This window comes from Passer domesticus, chromosome 9 (genome assembly GCF_036417665.1).
Source record: "Passer domesticus isolate bPasDom1 chromosome 9, bPasDom1.hap1, whole genome shotgun sequence".
Taxonomy (NCBI): domain Eukaryota; kingdom Metazoa; phylum Chordata; class Aves; order Passeriformes; family Passeridae; genus Passer; species Passer domesticus.
Genome location: NC_087482.1, coordinates 26,360,385 through 26,376,756, shown reverse-complemented (window position 1 = coordinate 26,376,756; position 16,372 = coordinate 26,360,385). Strand labels below are relative to the sequence as shown.

The 16,372-nt window shown below is 45.0% G+C and overlaps 1 protein-coding gene across 1 annotated transcript in view; it reads left to right on the top strand.

The window, feature by feature from the left end:
- WNT7A (Wnt family member 7A) overlaps positions 1–11,374 on the top strand; it is a 35,547-nt gene extending 24,173 nt beyond the window's left edge. Inside the window, exon 4 of the mRNA XM_064432173.1 lies at positions 7,789–11,374. Coding sequence (XP_064288243.1) covers positions 7,789–8,268 — 480 coding nt within the window. The 3' untranslated portion in view covers positions 8,269–11,374. The remainder of the gene's footprint in view (positions 1–7,788) is intronic.
- The last annotated feature ends 4,998 nt before the right edge of the window (positions 11,375–16,372 follow it).

Below are 16,372 nucleotides of genomic sequence, written 5' to 3'. Positions count from 1 at the left end.
CAATTATAGAATATAAAATCACATGTTGAATGTCTTTAATACAATTCAGCTATATTCTAATAATTCTGATAAGTGAAATCACATAAAAGAAACCAGATTTTTTTCAGGACTATTTTATTCCAAGTTCCTTTTTAGGACAGATCTTCAAACTTCCTACCTGATGACACTTACTTGGCACTGCATTGATCCAGTCTAATCTAGGTGATAATGTTTCTCACAAGAGTTACTTTTCAAAAACAAGTAGTTTATCAAACCCATTGAGAGTTATATTTTCAAATTATTTTAATTTTTTCTGTTAAAAGTATTTGCCTTTCTTTTAAATAGTGTTTTAATTCTTTTAAACCCCTCAAGACCAAAAGGCAAGTGGTGCTTCAGGCAGCTGTACCCAGGAGCCAGAACAGCAGCGACCCCTCAATAAACTGCCAGGCCACCTTTCAAATAGTGAGCCTTTGTCAACAGCAACTGAGAAAGCACAAAGTGCTACACAAGGACTCCCCCATTTCCCAGCTACTTCCAACAGATATTGGGGAAATGCTGCTCTCAGTTTCTGTCCTGATGTAAAACCTACCTAAGCATTAATTTGGAAATTTGTAGTTGAAATTTGTAGTTTTCTAACAGCATTTCCAAAAGGGTGGATGAGGAAGTTTTGCACTACAGAAAACCCAGAAATCAGGAACTTTGTCCCAGCCACATCCCTTCAAAGCACGGGAAACCCAACCTGAGGCTCCAGCTCGGGCATTCATGGCTTTGATTTGCATTTTGATGACCAAAGAGGGATGAGAGTGCAGATCCTTTCTCTCTGGGGAGAGGTGGGATGTGCTCGGGAGAGAGCTGAGAAGGAGAGGGGTCCCAGGGTCCTGCAGCTGCTCTCAGGTACCATGGGGAAGAGAGGAGAGGAGAGGAGAGGAGAGGAGAGGAGAGGAGAGGAGAGGAGAGGAGAGGAGAGGAGAGGAGAGGAGAGGAGAGGAGAGGAGAGGAGAGGAGAGGAGAGGAGAGGAGAGGAGAGGAGAGGAGAGGAGAGGAGAGGAGAGGAGAGGAGAGGAGAGGAGAGGAGAGGAGAGGAGAGGAGAGGAGAGGAGAGGAGAGGAGAGGAGAGGAGAGGAGAGGAGAGGAGAGGAGAGGGCACCTGGGGGCACATGAGGCAGGAGGGTCTGACCCCAGGGGCACAGGGGATTTTGGGGGTGTCACTTCTGCAAAACCCCTACAGATGTTGAGCTGTCAGCATCAGGGGCTGCCACATCATGGCCTCTACCTCTGCAGGCAGGACCCTGACAAACCTCAGACCCTCACTTGACTTCTGTACAGCCTGATCAGGTTTGCAGAGCAAACTCCTGAGGGCTGTGCAAGCTCAGAGCCTGAGGCACATGCACAGGATCCCTTGCACAGTTACTTTTGTGAAACCAGGAGGGCTTGGGCAGAAGTGACAACCAAGAGCAGATAAGATGCTCCCCTAGATGGACCCCTCAATGCCAGAAGCTGAGGAAGAATCTGAATTCTCAGGAAGAACTTCATGGAAGGCGTTATTAAACATGGGCAGGGGCTGCCCAGGGAGGTTTGGAGTCCCCATCCCTGGAGGTGTCCAAGCACACCCTGGATGTGGCACTCAGGGCTCTGGGCTGAGGACAAGGTGGGGAACAGGCACAGCTTGGACTGGATGGTGTGGGAGAGCTTTTCCCTCTAAATGTGTCTGTGGCCCTGAAGTCCTGTGACACCTTGTTTTATTTCACAGAGCAGCTCCTACAGCTTGAAAAAGGCAAGGGCCTTATGTTTGAGAAGAGCATTAATTAGGTTCTGTGAAAATCCATCTAATTAAATCTCACCTTTTTGTCCCAAGTTCAGCTATTCTTGAAAAATAACAACTATAAAAGCATTCTGTGAAATTTATTTTCTGGACCCAGAAGTGGTGATAAATTGATTTAGTCTACAGCAAGTCACGAAGGTTATCAGAAGAAAAATATGCAGGAGAAAATATTTTTTGCTGCATTCCTCTCAGCTTTTACTGGTCCTGCTCTCGTTCATTTGCTATTCTGCACAGTGTTAGGTAGTGACTGAAGGCACCAGCTCTGTGATTTAAACAACACAACTTGCCCAGAGAGAGAAGATCACATCTCATTCTGTTTGCATGTGCTGGCAGCACTGTGTGAGCACTGTGACCATGCAAAAAGTCTAACTAATACTTCTTTTTTACTTCTTTGACATACTGGGGAAACTGCATTTCAAAAATAATTCCAGCATATGATAAATTTTTTATAAAGATGATGTAAAGGGCAACTAAGATTTCAGGCAGAAAGTACAAAAATAAATATGGAACCCTATAAAGGGCACACAAGAAATAAAAGGAATCTCCTACTTTGGGTGGCATAGAGAAAGGTCAGAAACAGGAAAAAAAAAGGATTGAATTTATGAGAGTATAAAATTTCTGAAGCCTTCATTTTTCAGGGTCTCATGACTTCAAATCTGGAAAAACTTTTTCTGCTCTTTAAAACAGGATATGCCTTAGTGAAGGTGGTGTTGGGAAATCCCACCCAGCAGTGGTGTTTGCAGCAGGGTGTCATTTATCAGAATGCTCCTGGCTCCCTGCATAACCAGCCCTCAGAGCAGCAGGTTGCCCAATTTTCCTGAGACACCTATTCCAAGGAAAATGCAAAGGTGGTTTGACTGATGTGGGTCACATGCTGTGGTGATTCCCCACTCATTTTTTATTTAAAACACAAAAATTCTTGTCATGAAAAAAAGGGTTCAGCCTGCCTGGGGTAGCAGGATTTCTGGGATAGTCACAGCTCATGGTGTTCAGGAGCAAAGTTGTTTGATACTGACTTCAGATATTCTTTTGCATGGATTTACTTATCAAAAACATGAGAAAAAACATCTTTTGGCTGTGCTTAAGAAGATCTTCATAAGATGTTCAAGTGAGGTATCAAAGCCTGTTTGGAATGAGTCACTCTGTGGGACACAATCCTTTCCAAGCTCATCCCAGTCAGTTTGCCAGAGGAGATAGTGCAAAATGTGCTCCTACAGAAGACATCTGACAGCAGCTCTGTGTATATAATTAGTGACCATCCACTGGGATGGGAATATTTTCCATCTTTTCTGTTTAAGCTCACCTTTGCTAATTTTAAACTTGCTTTTGAATGGCTTTTATGCAGTTTCTCACATTTCTTAAAGATTCCATAGGATTTATCTCTGACAGCAGGTTTTCTTTTTTTGTGGTCTCTCTTGTTCTTTTTTTTTTTTTTTTCCAATCAAAAAGCACCAGGTATTACTTGTACTCAGATTTCAGAGCTTTGGTGCTAGAACAGTCCTGCAAGTTACATAAACAGTAGCATCCTTTTGAGATTAATCTCACACTTAACAAGTGGCAGTGATATTTAATAACTTTAAGAGACATTGTCCTTTTGCTGTCTGTCCAGTCAGTGCCCTTTCCAATTCCTGCTCTCACTCTACACATCATTTGGTTCTCACATTATTTTGTTGAAAGACTAAGTAAGACATGGCTTCATTTTATTAGCTTAAAGCATCCTTTTTATTCAATGAATCTTTCCAATAGCAAAACAAATGTATCTCAACATCATTCCCAAAGTTTGAGGAGCTTTGTCTTATTTAAGGAGCTACAATTGCCTCTGTAATAATATAACTCACCAATCCTCACCTTCCACCAGCTGAAAGGGGCACCTCCCCATGGCCCTCCCCAGCCCACAGAAATGTTGTGGCCTCTCTCCAAGCCCTGCCATGTTCTTTTCTGGAGTGAAAATCTCACTGATTTTGCCAATACTTACACTTTCCTTGACCTTTAGTGAAGGGTGTGTGTGTGCAGACATTTGCAGGAGACAGGAATTTCCTGACCCAGGTGATCTGATGTCAGACAAAATTAGGCAAGACCCTGGCCTTGCTGGGCAGGAGTCAGTGTCTCACTAATTACCTGGGCTGCAGAAGCAGCCTGGGGCCAGGGTTATTCTGGCTGCAGCACTGCAGCGTGCCTAGCCCTGCATTGATCCCATTCCCATGGGAATCCTGCTGGAGGGGGGATGATCTGGAGGTGGGATGGTCTCCAGGTTTGAGGTGCAGGTCCTTCAGCACAGCTTTGGCATCAAGAGCTGCAGAGCTCTGGCTGAGCTGGGGCTGGGCTGTCCCTGACCCCGCGTGCTTTGGTGCCAGGAGCCCAGGACACACCACTGAGAGACTCAGGACAGACTCCAGGCTGAGAAAAGCCCTGTGAGGATGTGAGTGCTGTGTCTGAGCATGCCAGGCACAAAACAGCTCTCCATGTGCCCCCCAGCAGGGTGGGACAGCCAGGAGCCCTGGCTGAGCCTGCCCCAGCCAGGCTCCAGGGTCAAATGGAGCTGGAACAGCCCCCACAGCTCCTGGATCATGGAGCTGGAACAGCCCCAGCCAGGTTCCAGGACCATGGAGCTGGAACAGCCCCAGCCAGGCTCCAGGACCATGGAGCTGGAACAGCCCCAGCCAGGTTCCAGGACCACGGAGGTGGAACAGCCCCAGCCAGGCTCCAGGACCAAATGGAGCTGGAACAGCCCCAGCCAGGTTCCAGGACCACGGAGCTGGAACAGCACCTGCAGCTCCTGGGCTGCTGCTGTCACCTTCCCATGGCCAACCCCACACGTTCCCTGCAAAGCTAAAGGGGGAGAGCAAACACGCTGTGCTCCCAATAGCAGTGCCCAAAGGTGCTGCATCTGGAGATAACATCAGCAGGGAGAGCCAGCCCAGCTTTCCCCACACAAACTATTTCCCAGAGGCAAATGGCAAAGGGAGACAGAGGGAGAAACAAGTACTGACAGTTTGCTGTAGGAGCTCAAAGAAAAAGTGGACAAAGCTAAAAGAACTCCACCTCTTTGTCTGCATTTAATCCAGTTCAGAGCACCCACTGGTGCATACAGATTTACTTCCCATGGCTGGTGGTGCTGGATATGGTCATTTGCTAAGAGACATGGGATCTGGGATTGACATTTTGTGCCCTCCAGCCTCTTACATTTTAGGAAAAGTCCGTCTGTAACACACTTAAAGTTTAAATCTGATGTAAAAAGTATAGCTGCTGGATAATTCCTTCAAAGAAACAAATCCTGAAATACAAGGTGAAGAATGCTTTCTGGTTTTAACACAGACCAAGTTTTTAAGGGAAGGGCGCTGCTTTCGGCTCATAGAAACCAAGGAAAAGACTGTGGTCTGTGTCCCTACCCAAAGAATTTCATATTACTGGCACTGGTTCATCAGAGGGTATTGGAATAATATAATAGTATTAAAATGACACCATCCATGTATTTTAATGTAAAACAAATAGTCCAAGCACCTGCTATCAGAGTACAACAGAACCATCAGATCACCACTGCTGGGTTTGCTTTTGCTGAGGCCAGACAGTTCAAGTTCCATGTAGCCTCATTTCTACAGGCTGGGGAGCCAATTCAGCCTTACTGAATTTGCAGGACACAGCCCTGAAAGCCCAGAGAGGATGATGGATTTGTGTGCAAGAACAGAAGCAACAAAAGGGGTTATGAGCCACAGGTGGAGAGGCTGGATTAGAGGAGGCAGGTCTGGAGGGGAGAGCTCAGCTGCAGAGGGCAAGGGACACAAATGAGGCAGATGTGCCAGAGAGATTCCAGCACAGTTTGGAACCTCTGGCACCTCTGACAAGAGCAGAGAGAAAGGGAGAGGGAGCCAGTAAACCTCAGGAAAATACAGAAACAATAAATGGGAGAGAGAACAACAAAGCAGAACTTTCTCATCCCTGTGTTCCTTCCCATCCCCTTCCAGCTGTTTTTGGACCTCTAAGAAGGACCCCTGGCACTGGAGCTCAGCTGGTGTTGCCCTTCTGTCCAGGCAAAAGCAGCCCTTTTAACCCTGAGTGCCTGTGGCCAGGCTTGGCTGAGAGCTGCAGAGCAGGGCCTGGCTGTGCTGGTCCCTACCAGCAGGAGCCCAGCCCAAGAGAGGAGGCACCCCAAGGAGTCCCCATCCCTTCCCAAGGAGCCCCCATCCCTTCCTGAGGAGTCCCCATCCCTTCCCAAGGAGCCCCCATCCCTTCCTGAGGAGCCCCTATCCCTCAGAGACTGTTGGCTCTAAATGGGATGGTAATGAAATAAACCAAAAGGCAATTTAGGCTACTTAACTACACTTCAGGGCAAAAACCCAGCCTGGATAGATGGCACATGATGTGTTTTGTGTTAATGTTCCAAGCCAATTTGGCGGATCCCCCTGGCAGATTGGAAATATTTTGTTGCAAGTTTGAACATCGTACCAGGATGTAAGGCCAGCCCATTCCACAAGAGCAGTGATTGAATTAGGACTGAGAAATGCATCCCTGGCTAGTTTCAATTTCAAAAAAGAGAGCTTTTAAAAAGGTACAAATGAGACTAAAGGAATTTATGTTATTTTTCCGGTTTCTGTGCTATAACTCCTTTTCCATCTCCTCATCTATCTTCCAAGTGTCCTGCCTTATGAATGAGTGAGCAATAAAAGAAGTATGCAGTGGCTGAGAGAGAAACTCAAGATAACAAGATAAAGCCAAAGCTTGAGCAGAAGTTAAGATGTAGATCAGAATATGGAATTTTCTCACATCTGAGTTTTAGGGCAGTCATTAGGTAGTTTGCATGAGAAGCTGATTTAAAACCAGTAGCACAAAATGTGACCTAGCATGTGCTGAGTTCACTTGTGTCAAAGGCTTGGACCTGTGTTTTTGGGGGTTGTGATCCTGTCTTCAGACCACATGTGCTGACAATCTGCTCATAGGCTAAAATAAAAATAAAGCTATTTCATAGAATCAAAAAATAACAGAACCACTGAATGATTTGCATGGGAAGATATCTTAAAGTTTATCTAATTCTAACCCTCATTCTGTGGGCAGAGACATCTTCCTCTAGGTCAGTGCTCTGTCCTTGCCTCCCCCAGCTCACATGGAGGGTTTAGGCTTGAGGTCCCCACGCATGTCCAGCTTAGGAGATGGACTTGCTCCTTCAGTGCAGGCTGCTGCTTTCTGCTGAAAATGGCCAGTGACAGTGTCTGCTGTTTCCAACACCCCAAACTGAAGGGAGAGGTTGTAACAAAGGGTTAATTCCAATTTCCATATCACTGACCAGTTTTGGAGTCCAGGTTTGGAGCTGCATGGATCAGCCGGGTTTCTCAGGGGAAAAATGATGTGACCACTCCCTGAGCCCTGATAATCCCTCTGGCTGGGCTTTGCAGTGCTGGGCTCTGCCAGGTTAGGCAGAGTTTCATCATCAAAATTATTGTGGCCTCTTTCAAGTGAAAGAAGAGGGAAATTAATTGCTGGAATTAGGTGTGTTTGCTTGCGTTATCCCAACGTCACTGCTGCTTGGGCTCAGCTGCAGGGCCCAGGACTCAGAGCAGGGACTAAGCTGGACTCCAGTTTTATTTGGCAATGACTGGGCTGGTAAGCAGCAGGAGAAGATACAAGGACAGAGTTTCAGGGGATGTGAAGGCAGAAGGGAAGATGAGGCTTGTTAACTTCAAAAGGAAAATGTCCGGCACTGGGCAATCCTGTTGAAGAAAAGCTGTGCCTGAGGAAGGGCCCATTCCATCTTTGCTCCCTCAGCTGTGGAGTCAAGCAGAGTGATCCTCCCTGCTGAACTCACAGTGCAGAAGGGGAATCGGCTCTGCAGGCAGAACTGGGTCAAACTGATGAGCATTTGCTGTGTGGGACAGCAGAATGACCTGTGTGTGGTGGCAGCTCCCAGTGCAGAACAAACCCATCCCTGAGCGTCACCCAGCGTCCATCTAACAGCCCTGTTATTAATGCATCCTTCTTTGCTCTTCTAACCACAGATCCTGGAGGAAAACATGAAGTTAGAGTGCAAGTGCCACGGGGTCTCGGGGTCCTGCACCACTAAAACCTGCTGGACAACGCTGCCCAAGTTCCGGGAGCTGGGCTACATCCTCAAGGACAAGTACAATGAGGCCGTGCAGGTGGAGCCCGTCAGGGCCAGCCGCAACAAGCGCCCCACCTTCCTCAAGATCAAGAAGCCCCTTTCCTACCGCAAACCCATGGACACAGACCTGGTGTACATCGAGAAATCCCCCAACTACTGCGAGGAGGACCCGGTGACAGGCAGCGTGGGCACGCAGGGCAGGATGTGCAACAAGACAGCGCAGCAGTCCAACGGCTGCGACCTGATGTGCTGCGGCCGCGGCTACAACACCCACCAGTACTCCAGGGTGTGGCAGTGCAACTGCAAGTTCCACTGGTGCTGCTACGTGAAATGCAACACATGCAGCGAGAGGACAGAGGTGTACACCTGTAAGTGAGCGCCTGCCCTGGCCGCTCCCCGGCCTGGATACATTTGCACATGCACTCGTAGCTGAGCGGAACTGCGGGAAGAGCTGCTCTCCCTGAAGAGACGCTCACAAACGGAGCCCTCTCTTCTCTCCTCATGTTTGTTGCTGCTGTGGATACACATTTCAGACTCTTACAAAGTCAGCCAAGAAACAAAAACAAGCAAACCCCTCTCCGGGCCACCAGAGACATGAAAGAGAGAGAAAAGGACCATCTCAGTGGGCCTGCCCCTCGGGAGGAAGGAGCGCTGGCTGCCTTGTGGAGAGACACCGGCCAGGGAGGAATCTCTGGGTGTGGCAGTGAACTCTTGGTTTGGGAAAGGGATGGTCAAACATCTCTGTGTGCGAGGAGCAGGGAGGGGTAGGGGAGAAATCCCTACAAAAGGGCTTTGCACAGGATGGGATGGACAGAGCCTCCCCGTAAATTGCCTGTGGGAGTGTGTGGATAACACAGATTTAGGCTTCCACACTCGTGAAAACCTTCTGCTGGTCTTGCCCATCTTTCCTCTTCACAGCACTTGCTGCAGCAAGAAGAACTGTGGAAGGGTTCTGTAGACACTGCTTTATCTGCCTTTCTCATGTGTGTGTGAGCTGCAGATTTTAGCACAGGGATTTGGGACACTTGGGCATAATAATAACAATATTTAACAATTTATTCAGATAAAACTAATATTAATTTATTTAATTAAAAGAAGAACTTTACCAACCTTTCTGGAACTATTCTGCAATTAAAGTAGATAACTGGCTTTCTTTGTGGAATAATTTTGTAGGATCAGCAAGGAAACACTGGAGCTGTACATATTATTCTTGACTAGGATATTTCTATTAGCTGGACTTGCAGGATATGTTCTACAGTACTGGATGTTTAGGACAAAAGCTGGCGTCTTTATATATATGTATATACACAAACACACTGTATTTTGGGGTTTTTGTTTGTTTCCTCCTGTTTGCTGCTAGTTGTCTGGAACAAAAGTGGAGTGGTAGGGGTTACAAATCTTTACCAGTTTTGCATTTGGTTTTTTTTGGTTTTGTTTTTTTTTTTTTCCTATTAAAGAAAGAAACATTAATAAAATCCTGTTTGGAATATGTCTAAAAATAAGAAAATCCAGACAAAATTCCATCTTTTGGAAAAATCAACCATAGGATAAGAGAGTATATTTTGTAAGAGACTATTTTTATATAAATATTTTATTTATACTACGTCTGCTTGTTCAACCTGTACTTTTTCTCAAAACAGGCATACAATTTGTAATTCTTAGGCTATTTAACAGAGAAAGGGTAATTAGTTTGAGAACACAACAGCAGCAAGCTGGATGCATTCAGCTGCAATTGGTGGATGTGTCAGAAAGCAGGATGAACTTTCTCTCCTGCCTCTTTTCCTGCAGCTCAGTTTGCAGAATATGCAAAACAAGAACAGGGTATGTAGCATCAATTTTGTCACATGGCTTGAATTCATGATTGGTATTAACTGGATGCTCATTTATCCCATTCAAGAAAAAAAAAATCCGAATTAGCTTCCCACATGCGTCAGTCATTAAACTGTGGCGTTATGACTCGCAAATGTGCTGTGTGTGCTGTCAGTTAAACCTCTGCTTTGTGCTGCTGTCAAATCTGATTCCCATCAGGGCAAGACTGTAGACTGTGACTGTAATAACTTGCATGACACACATCGTCTGATTCTCATAGATAGGATACAAAGCTTACTTTTTGTCCAGCTCCTTTTGGCATTTACATTATTCTTCCACCACCCCTCCAACCCTCCCCCCCACTTAGGCCAGAGCCCAAAAATACAGAAAAACATTCAGACAAGTTTAAAGAGGCAAATTTAAAGACTACTCACTTGCTTTTCAGAGCCCAACTAAGCTGTTTTGCATTCTCTTTGTGGTATTTCCTTTTTATTGCTGCTGATTTCTTCAGACCTTCGAGTGGTAAATATTTCTCTGCATTTAGAATCATTCTGTTCCTACTGCTTAGCTCATTTGTGGCTGATAAAAAACATGTCTAATTCTACTGTTGTTTTTGTTTTTCGCTGGGTAAGAAACGTGGCCCAGTGTTACAGATGATATTGCACATTGTCTGGGACAGATCAGGTTCTCTGCTCCTTCCAGACTGCAGGATCTCCCCAGGTAATGAGGCATCAGTGATGGGACTATGTCACTGATTCCCTGCACTGCAGGAAGTGCCACCAGGGGTAGGTGAGACAGCTCTGTCCTGTGTACACTGATCCTTCTCAGACAAAACTCCCACCCAACACTGTGAAAACAGAATTTCTGAGAAGGGAAACAGAAGCATCACAAAAGATGCTGCAGAGTTTGACAACTTGCCTGTTAGGACTCGGGTTTTGACTCACTCCTTGTATATATATTATTTAAGAACACAAGCCCATGCAGTACCTAATCCTAGCAATGTATATCAGGGGTTAATACACAGATTCTTTGCAGACCTGCCACTTAACACAAAATAGAATTTTTATTCAATTCAGGCACCAGAATTGGGTATCAAAATAAAGTTATTAATGTAATTTACTTTCAATCTTATTGACTTGTCAATTTTCATTGAGTCACTGCTCTTAATCCTCCTCAATTCCATGCAACTAGATTTAAAATGCAACCACATGCAGTAGGGATGGTTCATTATAATTCTGTATTATGGTTAAATAATTCAGATCTAACATTTACTATTGGAATCTGCCCCTCAGTTTGTATTGGGCTTTGATTTAGTGAATACCATATCATAGTTAAAATTGTGTTTTCCTCAGTAATTAGAGTTATTTTACAAGTTATTACTTTTGCAGTATGTCTTTACCATAGAAAAGTAATGTGCGAAACTCCTGTGTGATGTGCCATGTACAGCTGGCAGAATAATTATTGAAGGACAAATACCTTTAAACAGTTTTACTCACAATAATAAAAAAACTGGATGCACAAGTAATTCAATTTGATACACATTTTCCCTATATTTTAAAATATTGCTGATGATAAAATGGAGAGGGAAAAAAGGAAAAAAAACCCCTGCCAATTTGTTTAATAACTTGAATAACAATTTGGGAACCATGAATTAAAGAGCAAGGAAAACCAAATCCTGCATTCAACTAGAAAGTATTTAGAAATTTGGTTGTGTCACCTTAGATAGGAGAAATTGGGCCCATCAGAATGTCTCATGAATGTGGAGTTAATTGGTCATTCTCTAAATGGGCTTGAATGGCACGAAGAATAAACAGGAGAAGGAGGAAGATTTACGAGTTTGTGGATATTTCTCCCCCCACAACAGCTTGGTCTTTGTGTTCCGGGATAGAGGAGCTCTGTTTTTAGGTGGGGAAAGAGCTCACAATGGCGCTGAAATCCACACAAGTGCAGGACAATGCAGCCCTCAAAGGAAAATCCATCTTTTCATGTGTGCTGCCCGGGCAGTGCTGGGCACAGGGACAACCTGGATGGGGCAGAGGAAACACAGCCCAGGAGCAGGGGCAGGGAGAGCAGTGGGAAGCAGAAGAGGAAAAGCCTGGTTGCAAGTTGGGAACCTGTTAATTGTGGAATCTCCCTCCCCTATCCCGTACTGGAACCCCAGTTTGTGGAAATGAAGATGTTCTGCCTCAGGATGTTCTGCCTCCTAAGTAAGTTTTAAGGATTTTACCTCTCAACCTTTCTAAAAGGACAATTCACCCAGCTTGATACTAGAAGCACTTACATAAAATATGAATCAGTCCATGATTAAGTTTTCTTTGCCAAGTATGTGCAAAGCTAATGGAGGTATGTCTTTCAACAGTGATAATTAAACTGAAAACATCCTTAAAATATACTCTTATGTGATTCATTTGATAAAGTTATTGTAAGGGGACACAATAACCTAGAAAATGCAAATAATGGCTACTAACAATATTGCACGAGGCTCTCAATGAACTCTCATGTGGATTACGAAACTTATTTAGACGACCACACTTCAAAATCAATTTTAAGTCAGGATGCACAAATTCAAATTAGGATGCTGTACAAGTATTTCTGACAATATTTTCACGTTTGTCATTATAATAGAGGAAATATGCACTGTGAATGTCCCAAATGTGCATATTAACCAATACTGTCCCTTGTCCCCAACCTGTAACCAAAGAAGACGATGGAGCAAGAAGGTCTCCAAGTCTGAGCTGCAGGCTGGATGGAAAGCTGGATATGAGTCAGCACTGCCCTGACAGCCAGGGGGGACATCCCTGTTCTGGGGGGCACCAGGCCCAGCATGGCCATTTGGGCCAGGGAGGGGATTATCCCTCTCTGCTCTGCACTGGCATGGCCGCACCTCAAATATTGTATGAAGTTTTGGTCACTGCAATATAAAAAAGAGTGTTCAAAGGAGGGACACAGCATGGGGAAAGGTCTGGAGGGGCCCTACAAAGAGTGGTTGAGAGCACTTGGTTTGCTCAGCTGGAGAAGGGAAGATTGAGGTCAGACCTCACCAGGGGCTGCAGCTCCAATCTCTGCTGCCTGGGACAGGGACAGCACCCAGGGAATGGCTGGAGCTGGGCCAGGGGAGGCTTAGGGTGGATATCAGGGAAAGGTTCTTCCCCAAGAGGGTGCTGGGGCACTGAACAGACTGCCCAGGGTTTGGTCATGTCCCCAAGGCTGCCAGAGCTCCAGGAGCATTTGGAGAACACTCAGGGATAGCCGGGGTGGGTTTGTTGGGGTGTCCTGTGCAGGGCTGGGAGCTGGACTCGATGATCCTTGCAGGTCCCTTCCAATTTAGGATGTTCCATGATTCTAACTAGGAGGCAGAAAAAGACATTTGAAAGATAAAGAAACTAATGGCCTGTAACAGACAGGGTGCACCCCAGAAATGCTTTGGAGTACAGAGGAAAAAGCCTCAGAAGGAAAAGCCCTGAACAAACCAATGCACGGAAGGCACACCACTGAGTGCAGCAGGGAACAGAAAGGGCTCAGTAGAAGGGCCAGATTGCAGCAAAGCTGAGCTTACCTGCTGCTGCACAGCTCATAGACCAATTTCATTCACATCAAGCCAAATCCAAGTATCTGTTCCCTGGAACCAGCAAGAAACCTGTTTTGTGAGTTGTTTCTCACACAAAAGTTTTTACTTAGCAACTTTTCTTGTACAATATGCATTATGGACATCACATACAGTGTATTTTTCAGTGTAAAATCCTTCAGAGGATGTTAAATAGCCATCACCTTGAGAAAGAAGTCAATGGAGAAAGACACAGAAGATCCAGTAAAGGCGGTCATGTTAGACTATAACGCCATCACACAGGACTGGAAGATAGGTCATTTATTTAAAAAAAAATCCACATATTAAAAAAACCTCAGGATAATTCCTCTTGGCCTTCTCTAATGGTGTGATGTCAAGTTGAACAAAAGTTCTGAGCTGAGCCTGGTCCCAGCCAGCCACTATTATCCCTACAAACAGACAGGAAATCAGGAGACAGAGCCCAAGAGGGTTGGCCAGCAGGCACAAAGGCAGCCTGTGAGAGAAATAGGATTATGGCCCAGATTTCTCAGTTTCTGCCACCCCTTTTTTAAAGGAACTTGAGCAATGACTGATTTGTCTCCTTGTGTAAAATACATATCCAGATTTGAGTGTTTGGGAAATGTATTCACTGCATTCAGTGATTTCCCTGTGTGTTCTGGGTAGCTGAAGAGAGGAGACTCCTTCCCAGGCTCATTAAATGCTGAGCACGCAGTAATTAATATAACCTCCACATTAAGTATGAGTCATGCACCAGGAAAATGGAAGGAACCTGGTCTCATGTTTTGTCTCCTCGAGTCAAGTGATCAGCAAAGCTGGGAGATAGCAAAGGAGATAGCAAAGCAGGCTTTTTGAGGGAGGGGACGTGGACAGCAGTTCCACAGAGGGAACAAACAGCCTCTGGCAAGCTGAAACTCAGCTCAAAGTCTCCACAAAGCAGGAGCACATTGCTCTGATGCCTCAGCACTGGAGGCATAGAAAAAAGTTGGGGAATACTCTTTGGAAAGCGTTTAATAGGATGGTGTTAAAGAACACGGTGTTTGCTGCCACCAAAAGAGGGGGATGTGAGATGACTCACTAGGGTCATGAGTTGTACCAACTAAATACAAATTATGAGAATTATAACAGAAGCTAAAACAAAAAATAAATTTATTAAAGCCTTTCTGAGAAGTTAGAAAGGCAATTTATCTGCTTCTGTCTCTCCTTTTGTGCTCAGCTCGGGCACCTGTCAGAATATTTTGATGCTTGCCCATTTTTAGTTGTGAGCCACATGAGCTGAATTCAGATTAAACAGTAAAGAAAAAAGGCATCTCAGAATATATATTGTGTTTATTTAGGCCAGAGCAGCTTGGACGACAGTGCAAAATCAATCAGAGCCCAAAAGGAAGCTGGCAAACCGTCAGTGCCTCAGCACATCCAGGCTGCACTTGCTCAGAAAGACAAGGGAGAGGGGCTGGGAAACTCTTGGTGTTTGTAACACACCCTTGGTTGATATAATAATGAGATGAGATGAGATGAGATGAGATGAGGGGATACACAGACCTGAATTAATGGCTACGCATCAAAGTTGTCATTTTGATGACTTGTTTGGGCAGGAGTGGCAGTGGCCGGGTGATAGATTATTCTCCCTTTATCCTGTCACAATGACATCTGCTTTATTCACAGATCAGCCACCAGTTGCTACAACAACGCCAGCGTGCTTTAGAAAATGTTGTTGAGCTGCTGAGAGAATCTTGGCTACCCATTAGCAAAATGTTAACTATGCAAAACCAAAGAGCGTTTGGTTTTGTTGTAGGAAAGAAGTCAATGCTCTGCAATAACTAAGAATGCCAAAAAGAATTTACATTCAAAAAGTAGAGAAGGGGTTTAACCCATGATATCACCATGATTCAAAAATCCCCCTGGAATTCATTAGTGAGACATTAGGTCTGAAGAATAGAGAAAATAAATAATGAGTTTTAAAAAGAAAGAACAAATACACTTTCCTCCAAGCAGGTTGTTGTCTGCAGCATTTTAACACGTCTGCTGCCCTTCACTTTTTCCTGTTCATTGTCTTGCAGTTTTACACAGTAAACCTTCACTAATAGGGGTTTATTTATTTTTATTTATTTCTTTCCTGCCTGCTTAGCACTTGGAGGAGACCCTGGGTGCTGGTAAACCATGCCAGGACACTGAGATGGCTGCCAGCAAAGCCCCTCACCCCCACTTCAGGACAGGCTGGGAGAACTTCAGCCACCTATTCCTTAGAAAGGCAATTCCAGGGAAGAATTTGCAGCAAGAATGGCTTTGTCCTGCAACCAGACAAGGCAGCCCCGTGTTGAGGGCTGTGCTCGGGGGCAGGAGCCACACCAGGAGCAGGTGAGAATCCCTGGAAACAGGAGCAGCCCTGGAGGGGAACAGTGCAGACCTGTGCCCAAAGGCACAGAAATCCCCAGCTGCTGATGGGGCTGCTTGGAGGGAGAGGCGCCCAAGCTGCAATATTTGGAGTGAAATTCCTCCAATTTCTAGGAAAGCTCTGCCTGCCATTGCCCAGGTGATTGATGGGGGCTGCCTGCCACTGAGGGTGCTGGTAATCTGTGTCAGGCAGCATCCTCCTCTGAGAGAGAGAGGATCCCTGCTCCCAGCCCTCTTTGCCTTTGGAACACAATGGCTCCATCCATCTTGGCCATAATTTTTCATCCACTTCAAAGTTAAGTGAATGTAATTCTTAATTTGTTTTCCAAACGACTCTAACAATTTTCTTCCCTTTGTCTCCCCAACAAGATCAGATCGATTTTACAATGTGTTGTACTTCAAATTTAACCTCATTAAATGTTTATAACATTAAGAGGCTAATGACATAAGCCTTGTCTGTGGTATTTATAGGCTTTATGAAGAGACTGAAGACTTGAGAGGGCTAAAGTTTAGGTTAATTCTTTGAGAATGAAATTCAACACCTGATTGGAGTTGTAATACACAAACTACTAGTACTATGTCAAGGCTATCACGTTAATTTCATTTATCAACCATATATAACTACTGTTGAAGTTGGAAAGCTCAACCCAGCCCACAATAGATCATAGGTGTATTGTTTTCCTGTCACAGTAAATAGGTCCCAAATGCTGATCTA